The sequence below is a fragment of the Egretta garzetta genome, unplaced genomic scaffold (assembly GCF_000687185.1).
Source record: "Egretta garzetta isolate BGI_Z169 unplaced genomic scaffold, ASM68718v1 scaffold271, whole genome shotgun sequence".
In the NCBI taxonomy this organism is placed as follows: domain Eukaryota; kingdom Metazoa; phylum Chordata; class Aves; order Pelecaniformes; family Ardeidae; genus Egretta; species Egretta garzetta.
This window is the reverse complement of record NW_009258669.1, coordinates 5,220,449-5,243,166: the sequence shown is the minus strand read 5'-3', so window position 1 is coordinate 5,243,166 and position 22,718 is coordinate 5,220,449. Positions and strand designations below refer to the sequence as shown.

Below are 22,718 nucleotides of genomic sequence, written 5' to 3'. Positions count from 1 at the left end.
CCTAGAAGTGCTGTCTGGAGTTCATACAGGCAAGCACCAAAGGCTTTTTCCAGAGATGGGGAATATCTTGGTTGAGTTATTAAGAACTCCTAGGTAAAATGCTTGAGCAGCAATCTTCACAAAAACACAGTTGGTTAGATCTCAAAACCATAGGTCTCAATATGGAAAATAGAAGATGGGGTTTGCTCTTGTCCAGCTTACCATGAATGCAGAAATCTTGATTTTCATTGCTCCTCTTCCTCCACCCCCAACTATCTCAAGACAGGACTAATATTGAGTGGTAGGACAAGGAGCCGAGTTGAAATTCCTCTCTACTGTTTCTGGTCATTCTGCTGACTTGTTAGAAGACATTAAGCAACAACGTAAGTACTAAGTCTGCATGATGAAAAAAGCAAGAGAGAGCAAGCTAGCACCAAACTATTTAGGCCTGGAAGCCACAACTGGGAACCCAACCTCTAGCTAACACTCCTGCACGACAACATACAGATATTTCTACATGGTACTATGCTACACAGTCCATTTTACATGTCACACAGTTCTGATAATGCTTACCTATATATATAATACCCCCCTATATATGGGTTGCTGTCAAACTAAATTTATCCAAGTCAAGCGATTTAAGTCTTTGGATGACAGGGCCTCCCATTGAGCAAGTGGAAATTATTGCCAACATTATAAAATGAGTGGGTGCTGCTTAGACTGAGCATTAGCTCTTCAGAACATGGTTGCTAACGAAATAACAATGGGCAAAGAAGCACTTGCCTTTCAAGTTAGTATCTAACAGGAATAGAAGCAGACTGTAACAAAGGATAATTGTTACAGTTTGAATCCTAGAGTGGAAATTAAAGAGATTAATGGAACGAAAAAGATTTTTCCTTTATCTTGGTACAATCTGAGGAACAATCCTGTCATTTTAGTAAGACACCCACCTTTTTAGTTAAAGGAGGAAAGCATAACTAAGCAATGTAAAGAGAGAACCTTGTTTAGAAATAAGGAACATAGATGAGAAAATGCTTAACTGACCAGATGTGTCCAAGATTTTTTTATTTAGCTCTTAAAATCTCTATAGGTGATACATGGAAGCAGTGGAGTGAATACTGCAAGAACAATTTCACAGAAAGTGAGAGAGGATTGGCAGAAATAATTGGAAAGGTCATCAGTTAATGCTAGTAAACCTTTGCTTTTCTGTTTTGGGGAGGATGATAGCTATAGCTAAGAAGAAGATCTTGGGAGTGTCTTTTGGGAAAAAAGAAAAACTGGGTGGTAAAGGAGGAAAATTATACAATTTTTCAAGCACAGAATTTTTATACTTTATTAGACTTCAAATCTGTTTTCATTTGTCTGTTGCTATTTATACCTATTTCAAATACCTACTTAAGCTCAACATTTGTGAGAGGCAAAAAACCTGTGGCCATGAAGACTCTTTTCAGCAGAGTAACAGAGACTGGAACATCATTCAAAACTGTCAGTTGTCCTTTTCTATTTAAAGGCAATGGATTATTTCATTTAATATTCTCCAATGCACGTAAAACAGTTACTTAGCTTTTCTGAATGTAGTTCTCAATCCTGATTAATTAAGATTCAGGGACTTTAGCAATCTTCTCTTCATAAGCTTTGCAGAAGTCTCTCTTATTTAAAGCTTTTACCCCAATCCTTTTTCAAAATAATATACTATTCTATTATGGAAAGACAGCAGAAAATTCATTTATGGCTTATAAAAAATATTTTTTTTCCTGTTATTACAGCAGACTGTCTTGTAGCATAGAAGCCTGTTTCTTGTCAGTGGCTAGAGATTCACTGTAGATGCCTCTACTCAACAGGAATCTATCATTTTAATTGACAGTTCATTTAGGGCTGTCAGTTATTAAAAGCAGAGAGCTAACACAGCTTAATACTTGCCTAGACCATAGCATCTTTTGTAGGACTGTAACTGGTGTTTAAAATGGTATTTACATCAGAATAACAACAAATCTGTAGTAGTGTCTAAAGCCGTACTTCAGAGGGGCTGTTGTAACCACCCTCTTGCTGATGGAACACACTGAGATGGTAAGAATATGCTACTGCCACAGTTCGGGTTTGGCTCCTTCTCCACCATCAGCGTTCAGTTTAACATCAACACGCCACCTCTAGGCATCAGGCATCAGCCCTCAGCCCTTGCTAGATTAATCCAAATGAGGTTACATTCATCTTATCTGAACCATTTTTGCCTGATGCCATAGTCACTGCACTACAGAATCATAGAATCGTTTAGGTTGGAAAAAGCCTTTAAGATCACCAAGTCCAACAGTTAACCTACCACTGCCTCCCCACCGCTAAACCATGTCCCTAAGCACCTTATCTGCCCATCTTTTAAATAACTCCAGGGATGGGGACTTGACCACTTTCATGGGCAGCTTGACAACCCTTTTGGTGAAGAAATTTTTCCTAATGTCCAACCTAAACTTGCCCTGGCACAACTTCAGACCATTTCCCCTCATCCTATCGCCCGTTACCAAGGAGAAGAGGCTGACCCCCACCTCACTACAGCCTCCTTTCAGGCAGTTGTAGAGGGTGATAAGGTCTCCCCTCGGCCTCCTCTGCTCCAGGCTCAACAACCCCAGCTCCCTCAGCTGCTCCTCATCAGACTTGTGCTCCAGACCCCTCACCAGCTTTGTGGCTCTCCTCTGGACATGTTCCAGCAATGCAACATCTTTCTTGTAGTGAGGGGCTGAAAACTGAACACAGCATTTGAGGTGCAGCCTCACCAGTGTGGAGTACAGGGGCACGATCACTGCCCTGCTCCTGCTGGCCACACTATTCCTGATACAAGCCAGGATGCCATTGGCCTTCTTGGTCACCTGGGCGCACTGCTGGCTCATATTCAGCCGGCTGTCAACCAGTACCCCCAGGTCTTTTTCTGGCAGGCAGCTTTCCAGCCACTCATCCCCACACCTGTAGGGTTGCATGGGGTTGTTGTGACCCAAGTGCAGGACCCGGCACTTGGCCTCGTTGAACCTCATACAGTTGGCCTCGGCCCATCAATCCAGCCTGTCCAGGTCCCTCTGCAGAGCCCTCCTCCCCTCGAGCAGATTGACACTACCACCCAGTTTGGTGTCGTCTGCAAACTTACTGAGGGCACACTCGATCCCCTCATCCAGGTCACTGATAAAGATATTAAACAAGACCGGCCCCAGAACTGATCCCTGGGGGACACCGCTTATGACTGGCCACCAACTGGATTTAACTCCCTTGACCATGACTCTCTGGGTTCAGCCATCCAGCCAGTTTTTTACACAGCAAAGCGCATGCCTGTCTAGGCCATGAGCCACCAGCTTCTCCAGGAGAATGCTGTGGGAGACTGTGTCAAAGGCTTTGCTGAAGTCCAGGTAGACAACATCCACAGCCTTTCCCTCATCCACCAGGCAGGTCACCCCATCATAGGAGGAAATCAGGTTGGTCAGGAAGGAGCTGCCCTTCATGAACTGTCTGGGCCTGACCCCCTGATTGTCCTCCATGTGCCTGGTGAGCGCATTTCCCGGTACTGAGGTCAGGCTGACAGGCCTGTAGTTCCCCGCACTTTGTGTCTGTTTCTCAGCTGGCTGCGTGTTTTTACAGTCTCTCTCAACAGTATTTCTTGGACCTCTCACCATTCCCAGACTAAGTGCCTCGTACCCTAGGAAGAGGGTCTTTGCTCAAGCACAAATTATGCTACCAAATGGTTATAAAATAGTCAGGCTGTAGAAGCTATTACAGAAAGATCTATAGCTGCAGCAGAGGACATAATAGGGTGGTGATACGCAAGAATGAAACCTCCAGGGATAAAAGGCAAGAACTGGTAAAATGGTCAAATGTGTTGCGGCACCCACCAACTTTACAGTATCTTTTCTTATCAGACATTCATTTGAAATACTTTCAACTCACTTGGCAGTTTAATTCTTCTACGCGCCTCATTGCAAATCTACTGAATGCCAGTAGCATTATTCAACATTGCTGCATCTAATTTATTGAGCTTCCATGCAATGGGATATTTAGCAAAATAATAATGCATTCAGCGTAATTAGAATATGACTAAATTAATTTCTGTAATGCTGATTATACTGGATTACTGCAAAAATAACTCACACCTCTATGCTGTAGACCCAGTATCACCCATAAGCCAGCTTGCAGTATAAATGGTACATGGCACACAGAATGCCAAGAACAAGCACCAGGATATGCAAAATCTTAAGTGACAGCATGCCTGTTGACTTTAACAGTAGCAATTTGCCATGTTTAATAACGGACTATTAAGTAATTACATACTGTTATGCTTGCACTGAATTTTATCATTAAATTCATGATAATAATTGTCTGCCTAGCTAGTCATTTTGTCCTAGAAGGCAACCAGCTCGGTCAAGCATGATTTGCCCTCATGACTCTGCTGGTTGTTCTTCATCTTGCCCTTTGTGTACTGTAGATGGATTCCAAAAGCACATGCAGCACATGCTTCATGACTGTTTTTGAAGACTGAGATAAATTTGATCCATCAATAGTTCCCTGGATCCTCCACTTCAGTTTTTAAAAAATGGGCACAACCAACCTCAATCCAGTTGCCGGGGACCTCCCTGATCACAATGCTTTTCTATAGCTGATAGGCAATGCTATTATATTGGACAGCATTTCTTCTAAGTCCTGTGCACTGCTGACACTCTGAAGTCCTTCTAACCTGTTGCTCCCCCACTGTTGGCAGCTGCTCTCCTTCTGAAAGGATGCTGGTACACGCAGAAAATGGAAGTAGGCTTATGCCTGCAAAGACTGAAGCAAGAAAAGCCATCGAGTACCTCTGCCCTTTCTGTATGCACCAGCAGGATGTTATCCTCAGCCATCAGCATGAAGGGAGCTGCAGGGATTTCTGTACAGATGATGCTGTTTATTCTAGCACCATGAATAAACCATCTCAATTAAGCACTGATGTAAGCACTGCTGAAATAGCTTACGTTTATTTTGATTTTGCTGAAACGGAATTTTTCCGAGAGAACTGGGCAGCCATCCCTTACACTTTCATCAACCCTAGGCAATGGGCAAATATAAAGATTAATCTCACATGTGAACAACCACCAGCTGCACAACCCTGTGTGATCAAACCTTATGTTCAACAGAAAATGTAACCCGACACACTCTTGAGAACACATTTACCTGGGCTTTAAACTTCGCTGCACATGAGAGGAAGGGACATGCTGCATTACAGCGGGCTGATAGCTTTTCAGTTCCAGCCATGCCAAATAGATGCAAAGATTTCCAAAGCAGTAGGGAACATCACTGGCTGTAAGAATGTCATAACCACTTCTTTAGTCAGTTGAGTTTATAAAATCCTTTCGAGACACGTGGATCTGAATAACCCTCAAAGAGAGTTTGGGGTGCTAACAGATGAGACGAGTTGCTAAATTCGCATCTTACTCCGAGACCAGCATCGGGCAACTCAAGAGACAGTAAGTGCTAGATCTTCAGCTATATAGCAGTAAGGCAACTAGCACTACAGGCTAACACAGGACTGAAGGAATCCTCTGGACCTAAAGTAAGTAGGTAAGTTTATTTCCATAGTCTTTACAAACATAGCAACTGAGTGAAGATTCTGAAAACACATTATTTTATTGTACCTTATTCTTATTTATTCTGTGGGTGATTTCAGGTTTGGCCAATCACCAAGGTGGTGTGATCCTTCAGGGGGATGACCCTTAGCAGAGGCACACTCTGAACGCTCACGGAGCGAGCACAACAGCCCTTTTAACACACTGGACAGTCAGGGCAATAGTATGCACCTCCACTTAGCCACATGGGCTGTTTTGTGAACTAGCTGTATGCACATGGGTGGAGAAAAGGTATTTCCCAGAGACTGCCACGGGAAAAGCTCTATGATGTGCAACAGAGCACCAGAGAGCTCACTCAATCATTTTTTGGGAATTATGTAACAGCCAGGGTAGAAAGATCCTAAGGTCTTCATTTTTCTTTCCTCAATTTATCACTGCTTCACAAAAAGAAAAGCACAGGCGCTACGGACATTTAACAACAGCATATTATTCTCCTCTTAACACATACTGCAAACCTATTGGAAAAGCAAAGCAGACTCCTTGCACTGACATCAAGCAAGACACTGATTCGATTCCTCACCTCTAAAACAGTAAATTGTTTTTTTAAAAAGATAATTTTTCATCAAACAAGTAATTCTTGAGAAGCACAAGTTTTACAATTGGTGAGGTGCTGAAAAGACTGATATGCTAACATACCATGCTCAGGCAACATCTGCTGATGTCAACAGTCAAAAGGAGAAACTACTTATATATTGGTGATCTTTAAACAGTGCTAAACTGCCTCAGCACAGCTTATCAACAGAGTTCAAATATGCCAACAAATACTTTGGCTTTTCTACTTGTCAGAATGCAAGTATCTTCCAGCTTCCTTACTCGGGGACAATGACACTTGCATTATGACAATTTGCAGACTTGAGACCTTTCCTAACATTTGTTTTGAAGAAGCAAGAGTTAAATTTGGAATGTATGAAGTGTTCCAAGTGCTTTGAGCCAGTTGTCTATGCTGGCTGCTGAACAATGTGTAAACATTTGCATCCATTTACTCTCACTTCACATTTGCATGTTTTTCCTCTATTTTTACCTCTATTTTTACTTGAAAGAAAAAGGAAAGTAAAGATTGCAGTGAAGGCTTATTACGGCTCAGAGAGCAGCAGCCTTCACTGTTCAGAGTTTGAATCCAGCCAGCAACAACTTCAGGGAACACAGTCCAACTAACCAGTTTGGTGTCAAAACAACCACAAGTTCCGAATCAGTTTGGAAAGCACAACACAGTCAAAACAGAAGTACCAAGACCTAACTTGACAGGACCGCTGTGTACAGGAGTTGCTAAGAGGAGCAGCTATGTGCAGAAGCCAAAAGAGCAGGGAAAATCACGGTGAAAACGGAGCACAGGAACACTGGCAGGCACAGGGGAGTAACAGACTTGAGTAAAAACTGGGAGAAGCGCTGTGACACAAAGCAACACGGAGAACTGTAACAGCAAGCTGCTAGTCAGAGGCAGCCTAAAATGTGCTTGGCATTGTGCAAGAATGTCAAACTCTTCAGTAGTTGTCCTGCTTGGAAGAAAGCCTAGGGCTAACGAGGACTATATCCTGTAATCCAGCTAATGATTCTTCGCACACCCTCTTGCATATAGCCATTACAATGCCAATAGGCTTAAGCCTATTCTCATGGGTAGTTTGTTCTCATGGGTAATGGGAAGCCCAACCTATCAAATTCAATTGCAACAAGTCCTACCACTTGTAATCAACAACTTTTGACTAATATGACAAGATATCAATGTCCTTGGTGTCTTGGCTGAAGGAATAATACCAGAAGTAGTGGGTGAAATATCCACTTGCATCCACTAGCAAGTGGAAATTTTTTTTTTTTCCTGAAGAAGTTATTAATAGCAAAAAAGTTGCTCACCATTTTGATGTGGGGGAAAAAAAAGGACAAAAAAAAGGCTAAGAATAAGAAGCAATCAAAGGTATTAGTTAAGACTGGAACCATCCTTGAGAATAGTCAAATGCTCCTGAAATAGCAATGATGACTAGGAATGTCGAGGAAAAGACAAAAGAATAAAGGAGGTGGGATATCACTCACATCTAAAGACTATTTTCTTAAGGAAATGATTGAAGTGTTCCAGGTAGACTTAAAACACATCTGTGTATGATATAAGAAACTGCCTTAACACATTTAATGAGATCATCTAGACTGCAAATATTATGTCAACAGTGTTATACACACTGTTCGCAAAAATTAGCTTGCTGGTTCTGCTTTCAGAAGAACGGCCTGTTTAGCAAAAAGTATCTTTTTTTCTCCTGATTAATTACATCAAGTAGTCCAGAAAAAAAACCAAAACCAAAACACCCACTCCTCCACAAATCTCACGAGTTTTGTAGACAGATGTACAGGGAGATTTAAACATCTGTGCCCAAAAAAGGTTCTTGTATGGCAGTGGAAAAAACCCGCATGTGCACACTCAGGAAAACAAAGTATCTCCTTCACAAGAAGGAACCATTTCACAACTGCTCTGTGGCTGAGAGGCAGTGAAGCCTGAAGACTAGAGCACAGTGATTATTTCTCACATTCAAGAAACAGGAGGCGCACACAACGTTAGAAGATAGCAGGTCTGGAGTAGACAAACAGAAATACATTATTTCCCTTAGTATTTAATTAAATTGTAGGTCCAATTAGTACAGGATGTTGTGAAGGATAAATGGGTTCTAGAAGAGATTAGCTGAACTCAGAGAACAAACAGGTCTGTCACAGAGCATTAAACAACTGCTCGAATACAGCTTGGTCATGAAGTATCTTAAGTAGCTGCCTGCTGAAAGCTGGTGCGATGTGCTTGAGAAAGCATCACTTCATACATGATCTGTTTGCTAGACCCTTTCCATCTATTCCTTGCTCCTGTTCGAGACAGGACACTAGCCTTGACAGACTGATCTGATCCAAGAGGAAAGTTCTTAATCCACTGCTCTTTCTTCTACTGAGGCAAATCCGCACCTACTGACTTACTCATCTTCTAATATTCTAATATCTTGGTTCAAAAAATTATTCTTTAAGATCCTCTAAATTAGTTACAGCAACACTTAGAAGCTCAGAGGTTTATCATCTATTATATTGACATTTGTGCGATTTGAGACTGCTTCAGATCCACTCAAGAAATTGGGAGTAATGGGTTCTTGACAACCATATCACCAGAAGCTAGTCATTCTATGGTACAAAGGATTTTCTTAAATCTCAGTAGTAAACTCACAAAAAACCCTTCAGGTATACAACATTCACATGGACTCTGCATTCTCAGTCCTAACTCACTAGAATGCCACAGTATGTAAACTTCCGTAACGTTTCTCTGTTCTCTTCAAGCTTTAACATGAGTCAAAATTACAGATAAAGAATAGCCAGAACACAGAGAAGCTGTAAAAGCTGACTTCCTAACACCTGTGCACTGCTTTGATAACCCTGACAACTCTTCTTGCAAATTTGAGCAGCCAAAAGGATGCTGATCCCACGATACATATGGAATTGTCACTTGTTTCAGGCAGTATTCCATACTCTACAGTGCATGCATGGGTTTGCAGATGATTTGTTACAGGATACATGACTAAAAAGAGTTCCATAATACGATGGCATTAAAAAAACAACCCCACACATATAGAACAGCAACACAGCACTGTTGTTTCAGTCTTAGGCCAAATGAAATTAATCCATCTTTCAAGTCGTCTTATCAAAATTTCATACATTTGTATTAGTTACCCTGTTAGTCTATGTCTGCAGCTGAACCATGTGTAATACAGCAAAGGCCTTGTTCAGGAGATTCTCTGGCTGTGAGGCAGTACTCTCAAACACCAAAATTTAAATTTTAAGATAATCCCATTTGTGAGTTCCCAAACTCTGCCCAAACCTTATTATTTGAAACCTATCAATTCACAAAAATAACATTTGATTCAATTAAAATTTTTCCATAACTCAAAGCTTTTATTCCAATAATCTTTATCCCCTTAAGAAAATATTCCTAATTTGCATAAGAAATTGAGCCTCCAAAATTAGAGCAACAAACCTGGTTATAAAAAAATGGGTGGGTTTTTTTGGTATAGTTTTATTTTTTTAAAGTTCCACCATTTGTAGTGCAGCTAGAAATATTTGCTTTCAGAAACAGTTGTGTGGGGAAAAATAGCAAACACAGCTTGCCAAAGTGAAAAGAAAATTTTTATATTAATTTGATTTAAATTAATGTTAATAAATTGTTAATAATGCAGACTTTTTTGGTTTTGCATCAACAGTAATTGTTCATTATAGGTTTTGGTCTCCTGAACAGAATACAGGTGTTGGTCTCCTGTACAGAAATTACATTCCCGCTTTTATTTTTTGGCAAGTCATTTCTTCATTCTGATTTATGTTTTTGGTCACGAAAACATGATGTAAATAGCTACACTACCTATAGCTGTCCAACTCTTTGTTCACACAGCACAAATTAATACAACATGAATATTTAAGCTGCACGTATTAATTTTTGCTCTGACTGCAGGTGAATAAAAATACTCAGTTATGTATGTTCTAAAACACTTTGCCATAAGCAGAATTCCAATATAATTCCTGGAATCCAGTATTTTTGGTAATAAATTGTACTGTTATTCTGAGGGGAATCTTATGCAGACAAAACCCTTAAGTATTTTACAGCAAAGCACTTTTCATGTATGTTAACACACACAGACTCTGATTGAAGAGAGTCCGCAAATGAATCCAAGTTTCCTCGAGCTGTGCTGACAATCTGGACACTTCTTCCAACAGGTTTGGCTCTGATGAGAGAATCTTAAGATGTAACTGAAAATGAGAACAAGCAGTTAGCGAAACAAATACAGATAACAGAAAAATTGAAAGATCAGTTTCCTAATTAAATTACAATACTTTGCTTTCAGGAACATCCCAGGTAAGGGAAGGACTTTTGTCCTTCAATTAATTCCTTCCATTTAATGCTGCCTCCCTTTTGCTAGTCTTTTACAAGCCATTTTACTCCCACATTATTATATTATTATATTAGATGGGATATGGCGGCAAAAATGTCTTAAATATGTTACTGCTTTACTAGATCTTCATCTGCCACTGCTCCTGAATCTATCCTCATCACACACTTCTTTAGAGGATAACTTTCTTCTATTTCCAACCTGCATCACAAATTCCTCTTTAGGCTAGAAAGGCTAAATAGATGCCCTGAGGTCAATCAGGATTATTATTTTAATTATCCGTGATGCCAGCACACTCTATACAAATACAGGGAGATGATGTCTCTCTATGTAATAAACAGTAACCTCAGTAAAGCATACAGAAAAGAAACCTGATCCTGTAGAGACGGAATATATTATTACCACTTAATATAAGGAACAGTTATTTTCCTTGCTACAGCGTAAGTCTAGGAGTCTTGCCAAGCTCAGAGCTGTTTTACTTGGAACCTACAACAGAAGATATTGCTGTTCACATGTCACAGGGTAAGTTTCTTTTATTCTACTGTACTTCAGATCAGGAGTACATTTCTGAGGCAAATTACCTAGCTGTCCCTAATCTACCCTGCAAGAACTAAATTTCTTTTGTATGAAACTAAACAGGATGAATTCCAAGATGCAATATTGCAACTATTAATCATATCCAGCCCATAGGACCAGACTAATAATAAATAGACATGATAAAAAGCCAAACAGACACGATAAAAAGCCACTGGTGAATTAATATCGAGACCTTAACCCTAAGTGTTTCACTCTACAGATCTACTCCTACTGGTCTGCACTACTTGTTCTTGTGGGAGCTGCCCCATGCATTCTATTTAACCGCAACAAAAGGGAGACAGCACGCCATATTTGTCCAACATTACACTCTAGCTTTAAAACCAATCCCTGCAATATTGCTGTTAAGAAATACTCAATTAAATAGACAGTATTACATATACCTGAATGTTTGTAACAACTTTTTCCTAGTAAACTGTCATTAATTGCTCTTCCACAGTTTCATAAATCAGAGTATCTTAACAAGGTATTTATACATCAGAAGGGTTTCAATCTTCTGCAGAACCACCTTCTTTTTAAGAGTCACTGCTACTGTATTTTGTCACAGTAACTTCCTAACTTCCATACACCTGGGAATAATTTCATTAGCTCTGTGACACTTAACAGGTAACAGAAGAAACACAACCCACTAAAACGGAAAGTAGAAGTCAGGCTTGCAATGCCTAGTGGTAAGTCCAACAAAATGCCTATTTTACTTCCCCAGACATTGTGCATTGAATTCTTTTCTTCCTTAAGACAGCGTATCTCAGCTTAGCAATTAACAACCATTAAGAAGTTAGGTATGTTACAAAAAATGAAAACAATTCTAAGTAACAAATACTAGAATAAAACCTGTCTGGCATGGTCCTCTTCACAATATCTGTTTTTCTCAAACTTTTCTTGACTGCAACTAGATGAGTTGTCAAATTATCCCATACATTCAGTTAGTCATTTTAATATCACCCCCAACAAAAATCACTTAAGATAATTTTTTCAAGCAGACAATTTACACCCTTTTACTGGACAACCATCATTTTAAACAGGACTAACAAAAAATTATATAAGAAAATTGTTACCTTTAAAAATAGTGCAAGGTATGCCTGAGCAAGTTCAAAGTTGTACTTCTTGTTCAGCATCATCCCAATCATTCTCAAAAAGCTTAGCATCACCTCGGCTGAGCCACCACCTTCAGGAGCCAAACCCCTTAGTTCTATCTCAATATTAGATGGTCCCAAGCTTTTCAGTAAGTTAAGTGGAGCTGTATCTGTGTTAAAGCATTGAGGGATACATTATCAGTAACATTTGCAGAAAGATCCTTCACGTGGACAGTTTAGTCCAAAATTCTTAAGCAGTGATTGAATGTTTCAAGCTTCTACTGTTTCCTTACTTTTTTGTTTTCTACAAAATGCCATCCTGCCTTTAATTTACTGTCCCATCACATACTACAGAGAAGTACATCTCTAATAAGACAGCTGCATTTTATTTGTAAGTTCACCTTGAAAAATACAAGTAACATCTTTGTATCACTTTTTTTCCCACTTCAGTTTTTAAGCTGAACAAAATTTCTCATTAACCATGTAACACTGTCATTTTACATGGCTTGGCAAAAAGAACATATATACTTGGGACTTCAAGCTGTTACTGCAAATATATCCTAGAAGAGACAGGGCACTACTTTTTCTAGGAATCTTTACAGTGTTCATTTTTACTGACATTAAGCTAAACCTAGGATGATCTGATGCATCTAAGGTAATTACTACTTTTGTTAAGTGAATTCCTCCTGCTTTTCCTGGGACCTGGGGGGCAATGGAAATCTTTTCCCTGATAGAAATACAGGCAATTTACAAGCTCTTTCCTACTCTTTACAAATGTTCTTCCTCAGGCTTTCTAGAATCCTACCTGATCTTTGAGAATTCCATCCATTTGCTTTAAAAATGCAGAAATAAAAACATGTATGGTTGCAAATACAGCTGGTGGTACAATTTTTTTAAAATGTCTTCTGATTAATATTTCTTTTGCTGCAAGTTGCTAAGAAGAGCAATTTCTTATACTCCTGCATCATGGTAACTAATGGTATCAGGCACTGGCTAACATTCCCGAGGTGGTATAAATCTGTTTCCACCTGTATTTGATTCTTATGAAAACCATTAGCTAGTTCTAAACGTAATTAACAGTACTAAACAGATGCATTAACTCTTTTTTGTGCTGTGACATTAAAAAACGAAGCATGGAACACACTACGAAGTTGGTACACCTACAATATGGAAAAGGTGCCCAGCCCAGTCTATGTTCCATACTCCTGATCTGAGGTCTGAAACCCTGTCTCCATCCCAAAGGTAAGCCAGGATGACTTGTAATATAAAACTATTTATTTGCACAGCCTTATCACCTTCAGAAGTCATGCTTGTAAACTAGCAATGACAGAGCCATGTTACACAACACCAGCTTCCTGAGTCTGGATCAACAGGCTACCTGGATTGGGATTGCAGCACAGACCCTGGAGCACACCTGCCTTGCAGCAGAGAGGTGGCCTGAGGGAGGCCCACAGGACCACTACTGCAACGCGTCATGGAGTGCACTTGCTCCCAGGTAGAGACAGCCTCTAGGTGTTTGGTTTGGCTTTTATATATTCACCTGATGTTTCACTCTTCTCTGAGTGGCTAGAAAGCAGCTTAATAGAATACTATCAATTGAAATACTAAAACCACAGCATAAAACCATACCTTGTTTATAATAGATAATGAAGTTCCGCAAACAAAATGTTTCAAGTGCAGTTGAGTAAGCTGGTCATCTCCGAAGTGTTTAAGGGCAGAAAAATTCCCAGCAGAACTACCTTGTGGACAAGCTACTAGCAACTGTCCATTTACATTTCCAAGCAAGCTGTATTAGCAACCACTTCCAAAAATCTAAATTTCAATGACTGTGCAGCAGCACAAGTTGAACAGGGACAACAGCAGGTGCATTCCACAGGCAATTTAAGTGACTGAATTTCAAAATTAACTGAATGTCATAAGAAATCCAACAGCTTATTTTTATATAAATTCTTAAGCTTTAAATTATAGAGCAATCAATTAAAACTCTAAGTTTGGTGAATCTTTTGTGAAGTAGCCCTTGAAAATAGAACTTGCTAGGCAAATTATGTTTGTCATGTTTCAGTGAATCACCTGACTATTCCTTACCTTCCTTTCTTACCCTACAAATAACACATAGCACCTTTTCTGGGTGAGATCATCACAATCTCAAAAAAAGTCTAACAATCTTAGGAACATTATCTCCATCAGGGTTTTAGCAGAATTGGGCCCCATGCTGCAGGCAAGCTGGAGTACCAATGCATCTTTGATCTAGGCTGGTTATCTATGTATTAGTCGGCTCTACACATAACAGGTGATTCTCTTTGCCTTTGCTACTGCACGACGCATATTTATTTTCTCATACATGTTACAATTTTGGCATTAGAAATCAAAGGTATACCAAAATATTATTAGTATCTATATTTTTAATGAAATGTCTTCTTAACTTACATTCATTAGTGCTCAGGGCTTCTTCGAGATGAATGTAGAAATCAGATTTCTGTGCCAGTACTCCAAGGTTTACTACTTTTGACTAGACCATGAAAGTATAAGAGAGTATACATGAATATGCAAACATATTTTTGTATCTGTTAGATTCCTCTCCTATTGACAGAATAAAAGACTAAGAAAGAAAGCATGAATGTAAATGCCTTAAAACAGGTACTTTAAAGTCTTTATCAAGATTTCACTCAGCACCAAAAAGTGTTTAAGATCTTCTTTTAAAATACACTAGATAAATACTATTATATTGATTCTTGTTTTTACCTGTGTATCATTTTCTTCCTCTGGAGCAATGTATCGGGGTATAAGACCAGGAACCGTTGGGATGAAGAAAGGGGCTGACTTCGGAACTTTTGGTGGCTCTCTTGGTTTATTTTTTTTCTGTTAATTAGATATTGGAATTAAATCACCATCACAGTAAGAATACATAGGACTATTCTTTATCAAGAGTTTTGAAAACTGTAAGGACTAAGTAAATATACAGGTAAAATGTTTTACCACTAAATATTAAGCTACTAATTAGAAGAAAAACAGCCCCTCTCCCAAATCCTGGAAACTGTGAAAAGTACCATATAATCTACTGCAAAATCTGAAAAATACCTGAAAAGTGGGATCAAATTTTGTGATTAGGTAAATGCAGCTCGTAGAACAAGGGCAAATATAGCTGGCTGTATATTACTATTTTTTGTGCATTCCCTCTTTTTCTGGTTATGGAAATGCCCAACAGTGATTTGGAGGCATAACCAAATACTACAGTAGATAAGCAATGGTGTGCCTAATATCATTACCTTAATAACATCAAGACTGAGGAGATTTTTCCACCTTGATTCCGGTAATGAGGAAAGGGTAACCAGCTGCTCTCCCAATTGCTCAGGTGAGACATACTCTATCATCTCATCACATGTTTCTTCATCTCCTGCCACATCCACATCTTTCAAGAACAGATATCTTTTGTAAACATACATACTTACTTTTTTATAAATCAAACCAACATGATTCTTTTGCAATTTTTGAAAAAAACAAGCTTAACAGCTATATATATGGGTGCTAGCATAACATATAGCTGAAAAGCTACAGAAACAATCTTTATTAACCCTATGAAATAGTAAGTTTAAATTTTGAAAAATTATAGCTAAAATGCAGAATTGGATAAAAAAGATTTTAAAGACTAACAAGATTTATCCACTTTGGCTGAAATGATATAAAAGCAACTTATAGAAGTCCTGAAGGAAGAACAATGGATTACTTTTAGAATTTTGTTAACTGTTTTAAAATACATCCACGGCAATTTTAGTTCTGAGTTACAAATATGTAAAATCTTTGCATTTAAATACACACAACATTCACAACCTGTCCATAGGTATGACTGAAACAGCACATAAAAATGAAGAAAATCTCAACACTGAAGCACAACATCACACAACAAAAGCTATGCAGTCTGTCATTAGGGTTTCTCTGAACTTCCTATGTAGTCTTGACCAAACACCTCTACTTTCCCTTACTTTTTGCAAAACGTTTCATGGCTGAAATCATGAATGTGACAGAAAAGCCTAAAACAACAAAGAAATGTAAACCATTAAAAGCTCTGAGCATCTAAACAGGAACTTTACATTTGCTGAAGACAGAAAGTGAATTAAAGCATCCAGCCAGAATCAGCTTATAGGACTAAAACATCTCAAGTTTTGGGATGAAATTCTGTGTCCCTAATTTAAGTATCTAAAATAATTACGTGCTTAAAATAATTATGTGCTTAATAAAGCAGTCATCATCAAGTATGTTCCTTGCTCTTTTATGCTGTCAATAGCTAGGTGTGTTTCTCCTCCAGATGGAGATCTAAAGGTAGGCACTGCTAAACTTGGGCAGACAAGGTCTCCATCTAGAGGCCTTCAGAAGCACAACCATTTCTATTAAATGTATCAAAAATGCGATTTAGGCCTTTCTTTCACTGAGATTCTAGCACAGGTACATGGCAGGTGAGCTGAACAAATTCTCTTGCCAACAAGACAATATACAGCAGTGAAACTACCACGGTGTGCAGGCAACCAAAAACGTTGGAGGGAAGGGGAACAAAGAACAATCCCCTTCCCACTGCCAAACAGTAATATTAATTTCAAATTGGTCTCATAGATATCAAAACAGAAGGCATTTACACATCCGGGATTAAAGAGCGCCAGCAAATAGCACAGATGTTTTTATTACCTACAAAATCTCCTTGAAGATGCGCAGATTATCACAATGTAATTCTTTATGTCTGAACACAGAAACATGCAGATTTTTGTAAATAATACTAGTGTATGAGTAAGTATGCCAAAAATGGTAGAAGCAATAGGAACAGTTCAGAGAAAGAATGCTAAGACACCATGAGTTTTCACTGAGGAAGCAAACCACCTTCTATTTGAAATATAATACCAAACTGAAAATAAAATACTCTTTCATATGAAGATTACCTTGCACAGGGCAGGTGCTAGGGAGTGTCACCATAGAAGGTTCATAATCTGCCGGAAGGGGCCGTAAAGAGACAAGTGAATACAGAGAACGGTTGGACCTGAAAAATAAGACAGGCATTTTAAAAACAATTTGCAGGTGAATGGGAACAACTATTTCAGACATAATTTTTACTCCAGTCTAATACTACTGCACTACAGCAATTCACTAGGTTCTATTCAAGATTAGTTTTCCTCATCTACAAGATAAACAAGAAATAAAATATAGCAATATACATAATCTGAAAGTCTAAAACATAAAAGCTATGCTGAAGTATTACCACCAAGAATGTTTAATACATACAGCATTATGAAGTATGATTACTTCAATCATTGCCAGTTACTGTATTTACCTGCAATTGCAAAACTGCCCAAAAAGCTTGATTTATACTTAAAATGTACAATACATTATGCAAATGTAAATGATTCATCCTGTTTTCACAGAATTTCATAGTAGTACTCTTAGCAAATTTTCTTGAAGTTCAGAACATGCACACAAGTCATTCTGTCAAATGATTTTTTCTGTCAATATAAACCAGGGCTAGGTAAAAACATCCATCACTATTCACAATGAAACACTTCTACTTAAGCATAGAAAAGCCTAACAATTGAATGCCCCTCAGGCAAAACTACAAGCAACAAACACAACCTGAAAGATATATCTATCTATCAAAAGCAAAAAAAACCCAAACCACTTAAAAGGTGTGTTACTTCAGCACTGGACCTAACCAGTCATTGTCTTTAAAGCCGTATCAGGAAGAAACTGAACTAAAACACAGTTTACATCTCTGCTGATCTACCATTAATAAACAGAAATAATCACAACTTCCAAATTCTCAGGAGTCTCATCAACACTGTATACCAGGACAAGAAGAAAAGCCCTTCAGAAAGTAACACTATACAAGCACTGAAATTGCAAAAGCAGTAAAAAAACCCAGTAGAGTCAAAGAAAAACTTTAGGAATGGCAAAACAGGAATTCTTTAGAGTAAGAAAGAAACATTTAGGAAAAAAGAGATAATTTCATTATCTGAATAAATACCTTAACTGCAAGAGATTTCAAGATTTATGTATCACAACAATACAGAATACCTGTCTTAACTACAACCAGAGAAGACAAAACCCTGGAGATGATCCTTTGCAGAACAATTCTCTACTTGCAATAAAGATGATTAAAAGAATTCTCCATCTTAAATTCTCTGTAGAAATAAGATACATTACATACTCACCACAAATAAATTCCAAGATCATCCACATGTGTTGAAGCTAGAAAATCTCCTGTAGGAGACATAGTTAGGCTCACAGCTGCAGAGTCTACCAAAAAACAGTCTATGAGGCTAAGGAGAGAAAACACAAAAGAGAAATTCTCAGATGAAGTTGTTTATCTATGCACATCTGAGTGACAGCACAAATACGACTGAATGCAAGTAGGATGCTGGAAGTATGTATACAAACTAGTGTATTAGAAGTATTCAAATATGACATAGAAACTTAGCAAATGAATGGCAGCGTGCAGCAAAACACTCACCTCTATAAAATTCTCTAAAAATCAGCTAAAGCTAGTACATTTACGCTATCTTCTTAGACATCCACATTCTGTGGAAAATACAACGAACCATTGGTCCACATTCAACTCCTTATGCCTAATACTAACCTTCTTAGTGGCCATAAATTTTGTGCTTTCCATCAGCCCTGTACTGCTCTGACGTAATCTTTTAATGCTCAGTGGTTCTAAATTCCCTTTCTCAAGACACTTCCTATACAACTGTATAACATTAGGACCTAATGTTCCTAAATGAGCATTTACATGAACATGTACAGTTCATTCCTAAGAATGAAATGCAATATTTGATTATCTGCAACAGTTTGTTTTGACAGTATCATATCTTCAGCCTGACATACCATTCCTGGATCATTCCTTTCACTATTGCAGAAAACTGAAAGAAACACCACATAAAAAGAAAGTTAAAATATTCAGTAGTATGTGACTATTTTAACAATAAGCCATTTCTGAGTTGTGGATGATGCCACAAGTCCTGGATGATGAACACCCTAGTAGACTTCCACTTAAGCCCGGGTTCATAGCACTGCTTATCACTTGCTGAGGTATAAATTTCAGTTACTGCAAATTGTAAGAAGCAGTTGAGTTTGACAACTAGTTCATTGAGAGAAACAAAAAGAACAAATGGAGAGCTTGGAATACTTTCATCTTATTTACAGACCAAAATCAAAAGCAAAGTGAGGAGTGATGAGAGCAGCTAATTCTACAGCCCTGTTCTGTTCACTAACCACAGAAAAGATGTTGATGTAAACAAAGCAGTTTAAAATGTAAAATCTTGTGGACATTTATTTTCTTAGGTACTCCTGTGACGGTTTGACAAACGATGTTAAAAATAAAAGCCAATTTTATCCTGAATGGAATGTTTTATTTCTTCTGTATGCTGTGAAGACACACACTACAAGTAAAAAGTAATCAGGCATTCATCACATCTAACATCATTCATCACTTCTAACATAAAATATACAAACACTAAACCCATAAATGCCAGAACATGTATCAGCCACACTGTGCACAGTGGCTAGAAAATTTACCATAAATACTGGTTTTAGTTTCAAATTGATCCCTTTACCACAATCTTTATCAGTAGCTGAGAAATATTGTTCAATAAAACAACCATAAGAAACAAATACAAAATAAAGTTAACATTAGATTTTTCTACTTACTGAATTTAAATCATGATTAAAATTACAGACTTGGCAGGGGGAAATCAATCCACTAAAGGACACTGAGATATGCTTGTAATTTTTACACAAAATATACAGTAATTGCTAACTGAATCCTGCCTGGGGGCTGAAAGCATTCACATTTACACGTCCTGCCTAACTACAAAAGTGAGACAGTGGAAAGTGTAAAATTGCTGAGCTCACAATATCAAAACATTTCTTACACCATTCTGTCTCAAGGACTCCATCCAAACTACAAGCACTCAGCTTGTACCCTTGATTCCTTAATTTGTCCACGCAAGCTGCACTACAGAAAGAAAAATTTGCATAATGCCAGGGTTCCTGCTTGTAACTTTCTCTACACAAATGGGTAATTTTTTCCCAATTCTCAAAAAGCCCTAAATAAAAAAACATACAGTAGGTATACCTACATCATGTAAGAACAGTTAAGCAGCATCCCCAAGTAAAAACAGATGTTCCCCAAGTAAATGGTATGACATCTATTAAAATCAATTGGTATTTTTCGTTAAGTTTTGTAAAGTGACCAAGAGACGCTTTTTAACAGGGCCTGTAGTGACAGGACAAGGGGCAATAGTTTTGAACTGAAAGGGGGTAGGTTTAGATTCAATATAAGGAAGACATTTTTCACAATGAGGATGGTGAGACACTGGAACAGGTTGCCAGAAGAAGTTGTGGACAGCCCAACACTGGAAGTGCTCAAGGTCAGGCTGGACAGGGCTCTGAGCAACCCGGTCTATTGAAAGATGTCCCTGTCCATGGCAAGGGGTTGGACTGGATATTTGAAGGTCATTTCTAACTCAAACCATTCTGTGGTGCTATGAATACTTCAGCATATCACAAGGTGATTCACCTTAAGCAGACTCTTGCCATTTAGATTATAGCACTGCTTCCAGACAAGAACAAATTCACATTCATTCATATTCATTCATACTACATGAAAATTCCAGGTTTCATCATCAGAGCTTCAGGACACTTATTCCGTATACGCAGAAAAAGGCACATATTGCTAGCATCACACACAACGAAAATACTGGGTACCGAGTTGTTACACCACATGCAACGTTGAATATCCCATAGTACAGGTTGGTGACAGATAATCAAGCTGGAAAGCTTTTTGCCATTTAAAAGACAGAAAAGGGTATTACAATAAATTTCTGCTGTATTTTTTTAAACTAGCTTTTTGCCATTTAAAAGACAGAAAAGGGTATTTTTTTAAACTGACTCACCATCCAGAGGGAAGGTCCCAAGTCTTAATGGTACAGTCCATTGATGAAGTTATTAGCCAACGACCATCAGGACTGAAAGTCTAAAATAGAATTGTCAATTTAATGGCACAACTGACAAACCAGTCCCTACATGATGTCCTGTTTCACACAGTTCAAGATTCAATTGCTCCCTAACACCAGGATGAAATGGTCTGGCCATAAAACAAAACTGACACCACCTTATTGAAAGCAAGAAAAGGGCAAAAATGGAAGCTACTCCAGAACACGTTTAAATATATGACATAGGATACATCTGGCTGTTAGTAAAAGCACTGTAGTCCTTCATTAATGATGAAAAACACTGGGCATAAAATTGAAGAAATCAAATAATACTTACGAGCACTTAGAATTAAATCAGAAGCTAAAAACTTTTTCATTGAACACTACAAAGCACTGTTACACAAGACGTAAAATAAGGAATTATCAGTGCATTGCATAATCTCAGATCTGTTCACTCCTTTTATTTACCTGGTTCATCTTTTCTATGCATATGGTTAAGACTGCTGCATAATTTTGCTCCTCAGTGTGGTTTTCATTATTGCTAATGCTTTATTTTGTTAAGCCCAAAATTAGCTTGTTGCAAAGTAACAGTAAAATCCCAAAGCACACTAAAAATACACGGCCATTCAAACACTATACATTTTGACTTGAAAACTGACATAGCCAAAATTGCTGTAGAGCTGAACTACAACTTTACTATTCACAGCCAAATATAATATTCAGTGACTTAGTATACACAGAGGAATCCATCACCATTAAAATGAATTAGATATTTGTATATGCCACCTGTTAAAGAAAATGAGTTAACAATTACCATGTCATTAATCCGTCCATGGTGTCCTGAGAACGTCCTGACAATCTTCCTGGTTTCTATATCCAAAACACTAATACTGAAGTCATCAAAGGCAATTCCCAGAATACCACTGCCAAGAATCATTAGCACATATGACAGTGAATACTCAGAGACAAAAAAAAAAAAATCCCAACATTGCTCCAAAAATATTTTATCCTGAGGTAATCTCAGATAAACAGTATTACATTCCCTCAGTTTAATAAAAGGTCTTATAGTCCTTTTGTCAGCTAGTAGTCAGTTGTATTTCAAAGCATCAGCAATTTAAACTTTATTACAATATTTGGTTGCCATCCTGGACTTAACGTACTTACAGCAAAATAATAAGCACATGAAATAGCTTCAGTTTCGTACCTGTCTCTGTGAAGCAGAATTCCACTTGGAGAAGAAAGCTCAGTGGAGTAAACTAGATCTTTAGTTTTGAATTTCCAAAATTTAATTAATCCTTCGCTACCAGCTGTGATTACCAGCTGGTTTAATCCATCCACTGCTACCCCCCTAATGGCTCCTTCATGTGCTGCAAATCAAGGGAGAAGAAAGTTCTATTTCAGAATTTAAACATAGCATAGAAGTCAGCAGAATGCCAAACACTATTCTGTACGTCTTTGCCTAACTACACTAAATGAGCAGTAAACATGTGACAAACAGTTCTAAAGCCACTTGACAAGACTGGTCAAATATTAGAAGTTTCTTTACCAGTACAGAAAGCAAACTGCTTTCAAATAAGCACTTAG

General features: G+C 38.2%; 1 protein-coding gene across 1 annotated transcript in view; it reads right to left on the bottom strand.

Annotated features, from left to right (window-relative positions):
• Positions 1-3,516: 3,516 nt before the first annotated feature.
• The window catches only part of WDR36 (WD repeat domain 36), a 36,033-nt gene continuing 16,831 nt past the window's right edge, over positions 3,517-22,718 (bottom strand). The window contains exons 13-22 of the mRNA XM_009648677.2: positions 22,339-22,501; positions 21,949-22,057; positions 21,096-21,175; positions 18,354-18,461; positions 17,091-17,188; positions 15,432-15,574; positions 14,908-15,024; positions 14,593-14,674; positions 12,148-12,335; positions 3,517-10,358 (exon numbers count right to left, since the gene is read on the bottom strand). Coding sequence (XP_009646972.1) covers positions 10,209-10,358; positions 12,148-12,335; positions 14,593-14,674; positions 14,908-15,024; positions 15,432-15,574; positions 17,091-17,188; positions 18,354-18,461; positions 21,096-21,175; positions 21,949-22,057; positions 22,339-22,501 — 1,238 coding nt within the window. The 3' untranslated portion in view covers positions 3,517-10,208. The remainder of the gene's footprint in view (positions 10,359-12,147; positions 12,336-14,592; positions 14,675-14,907; positions 15,025-15,431; positions 15,575-17,090; positions 17,189-18,353; positions 18,462-21,095; positions 21,176-21,948; positions 22,058-22,338; positions 22,502-22,718) is intronic.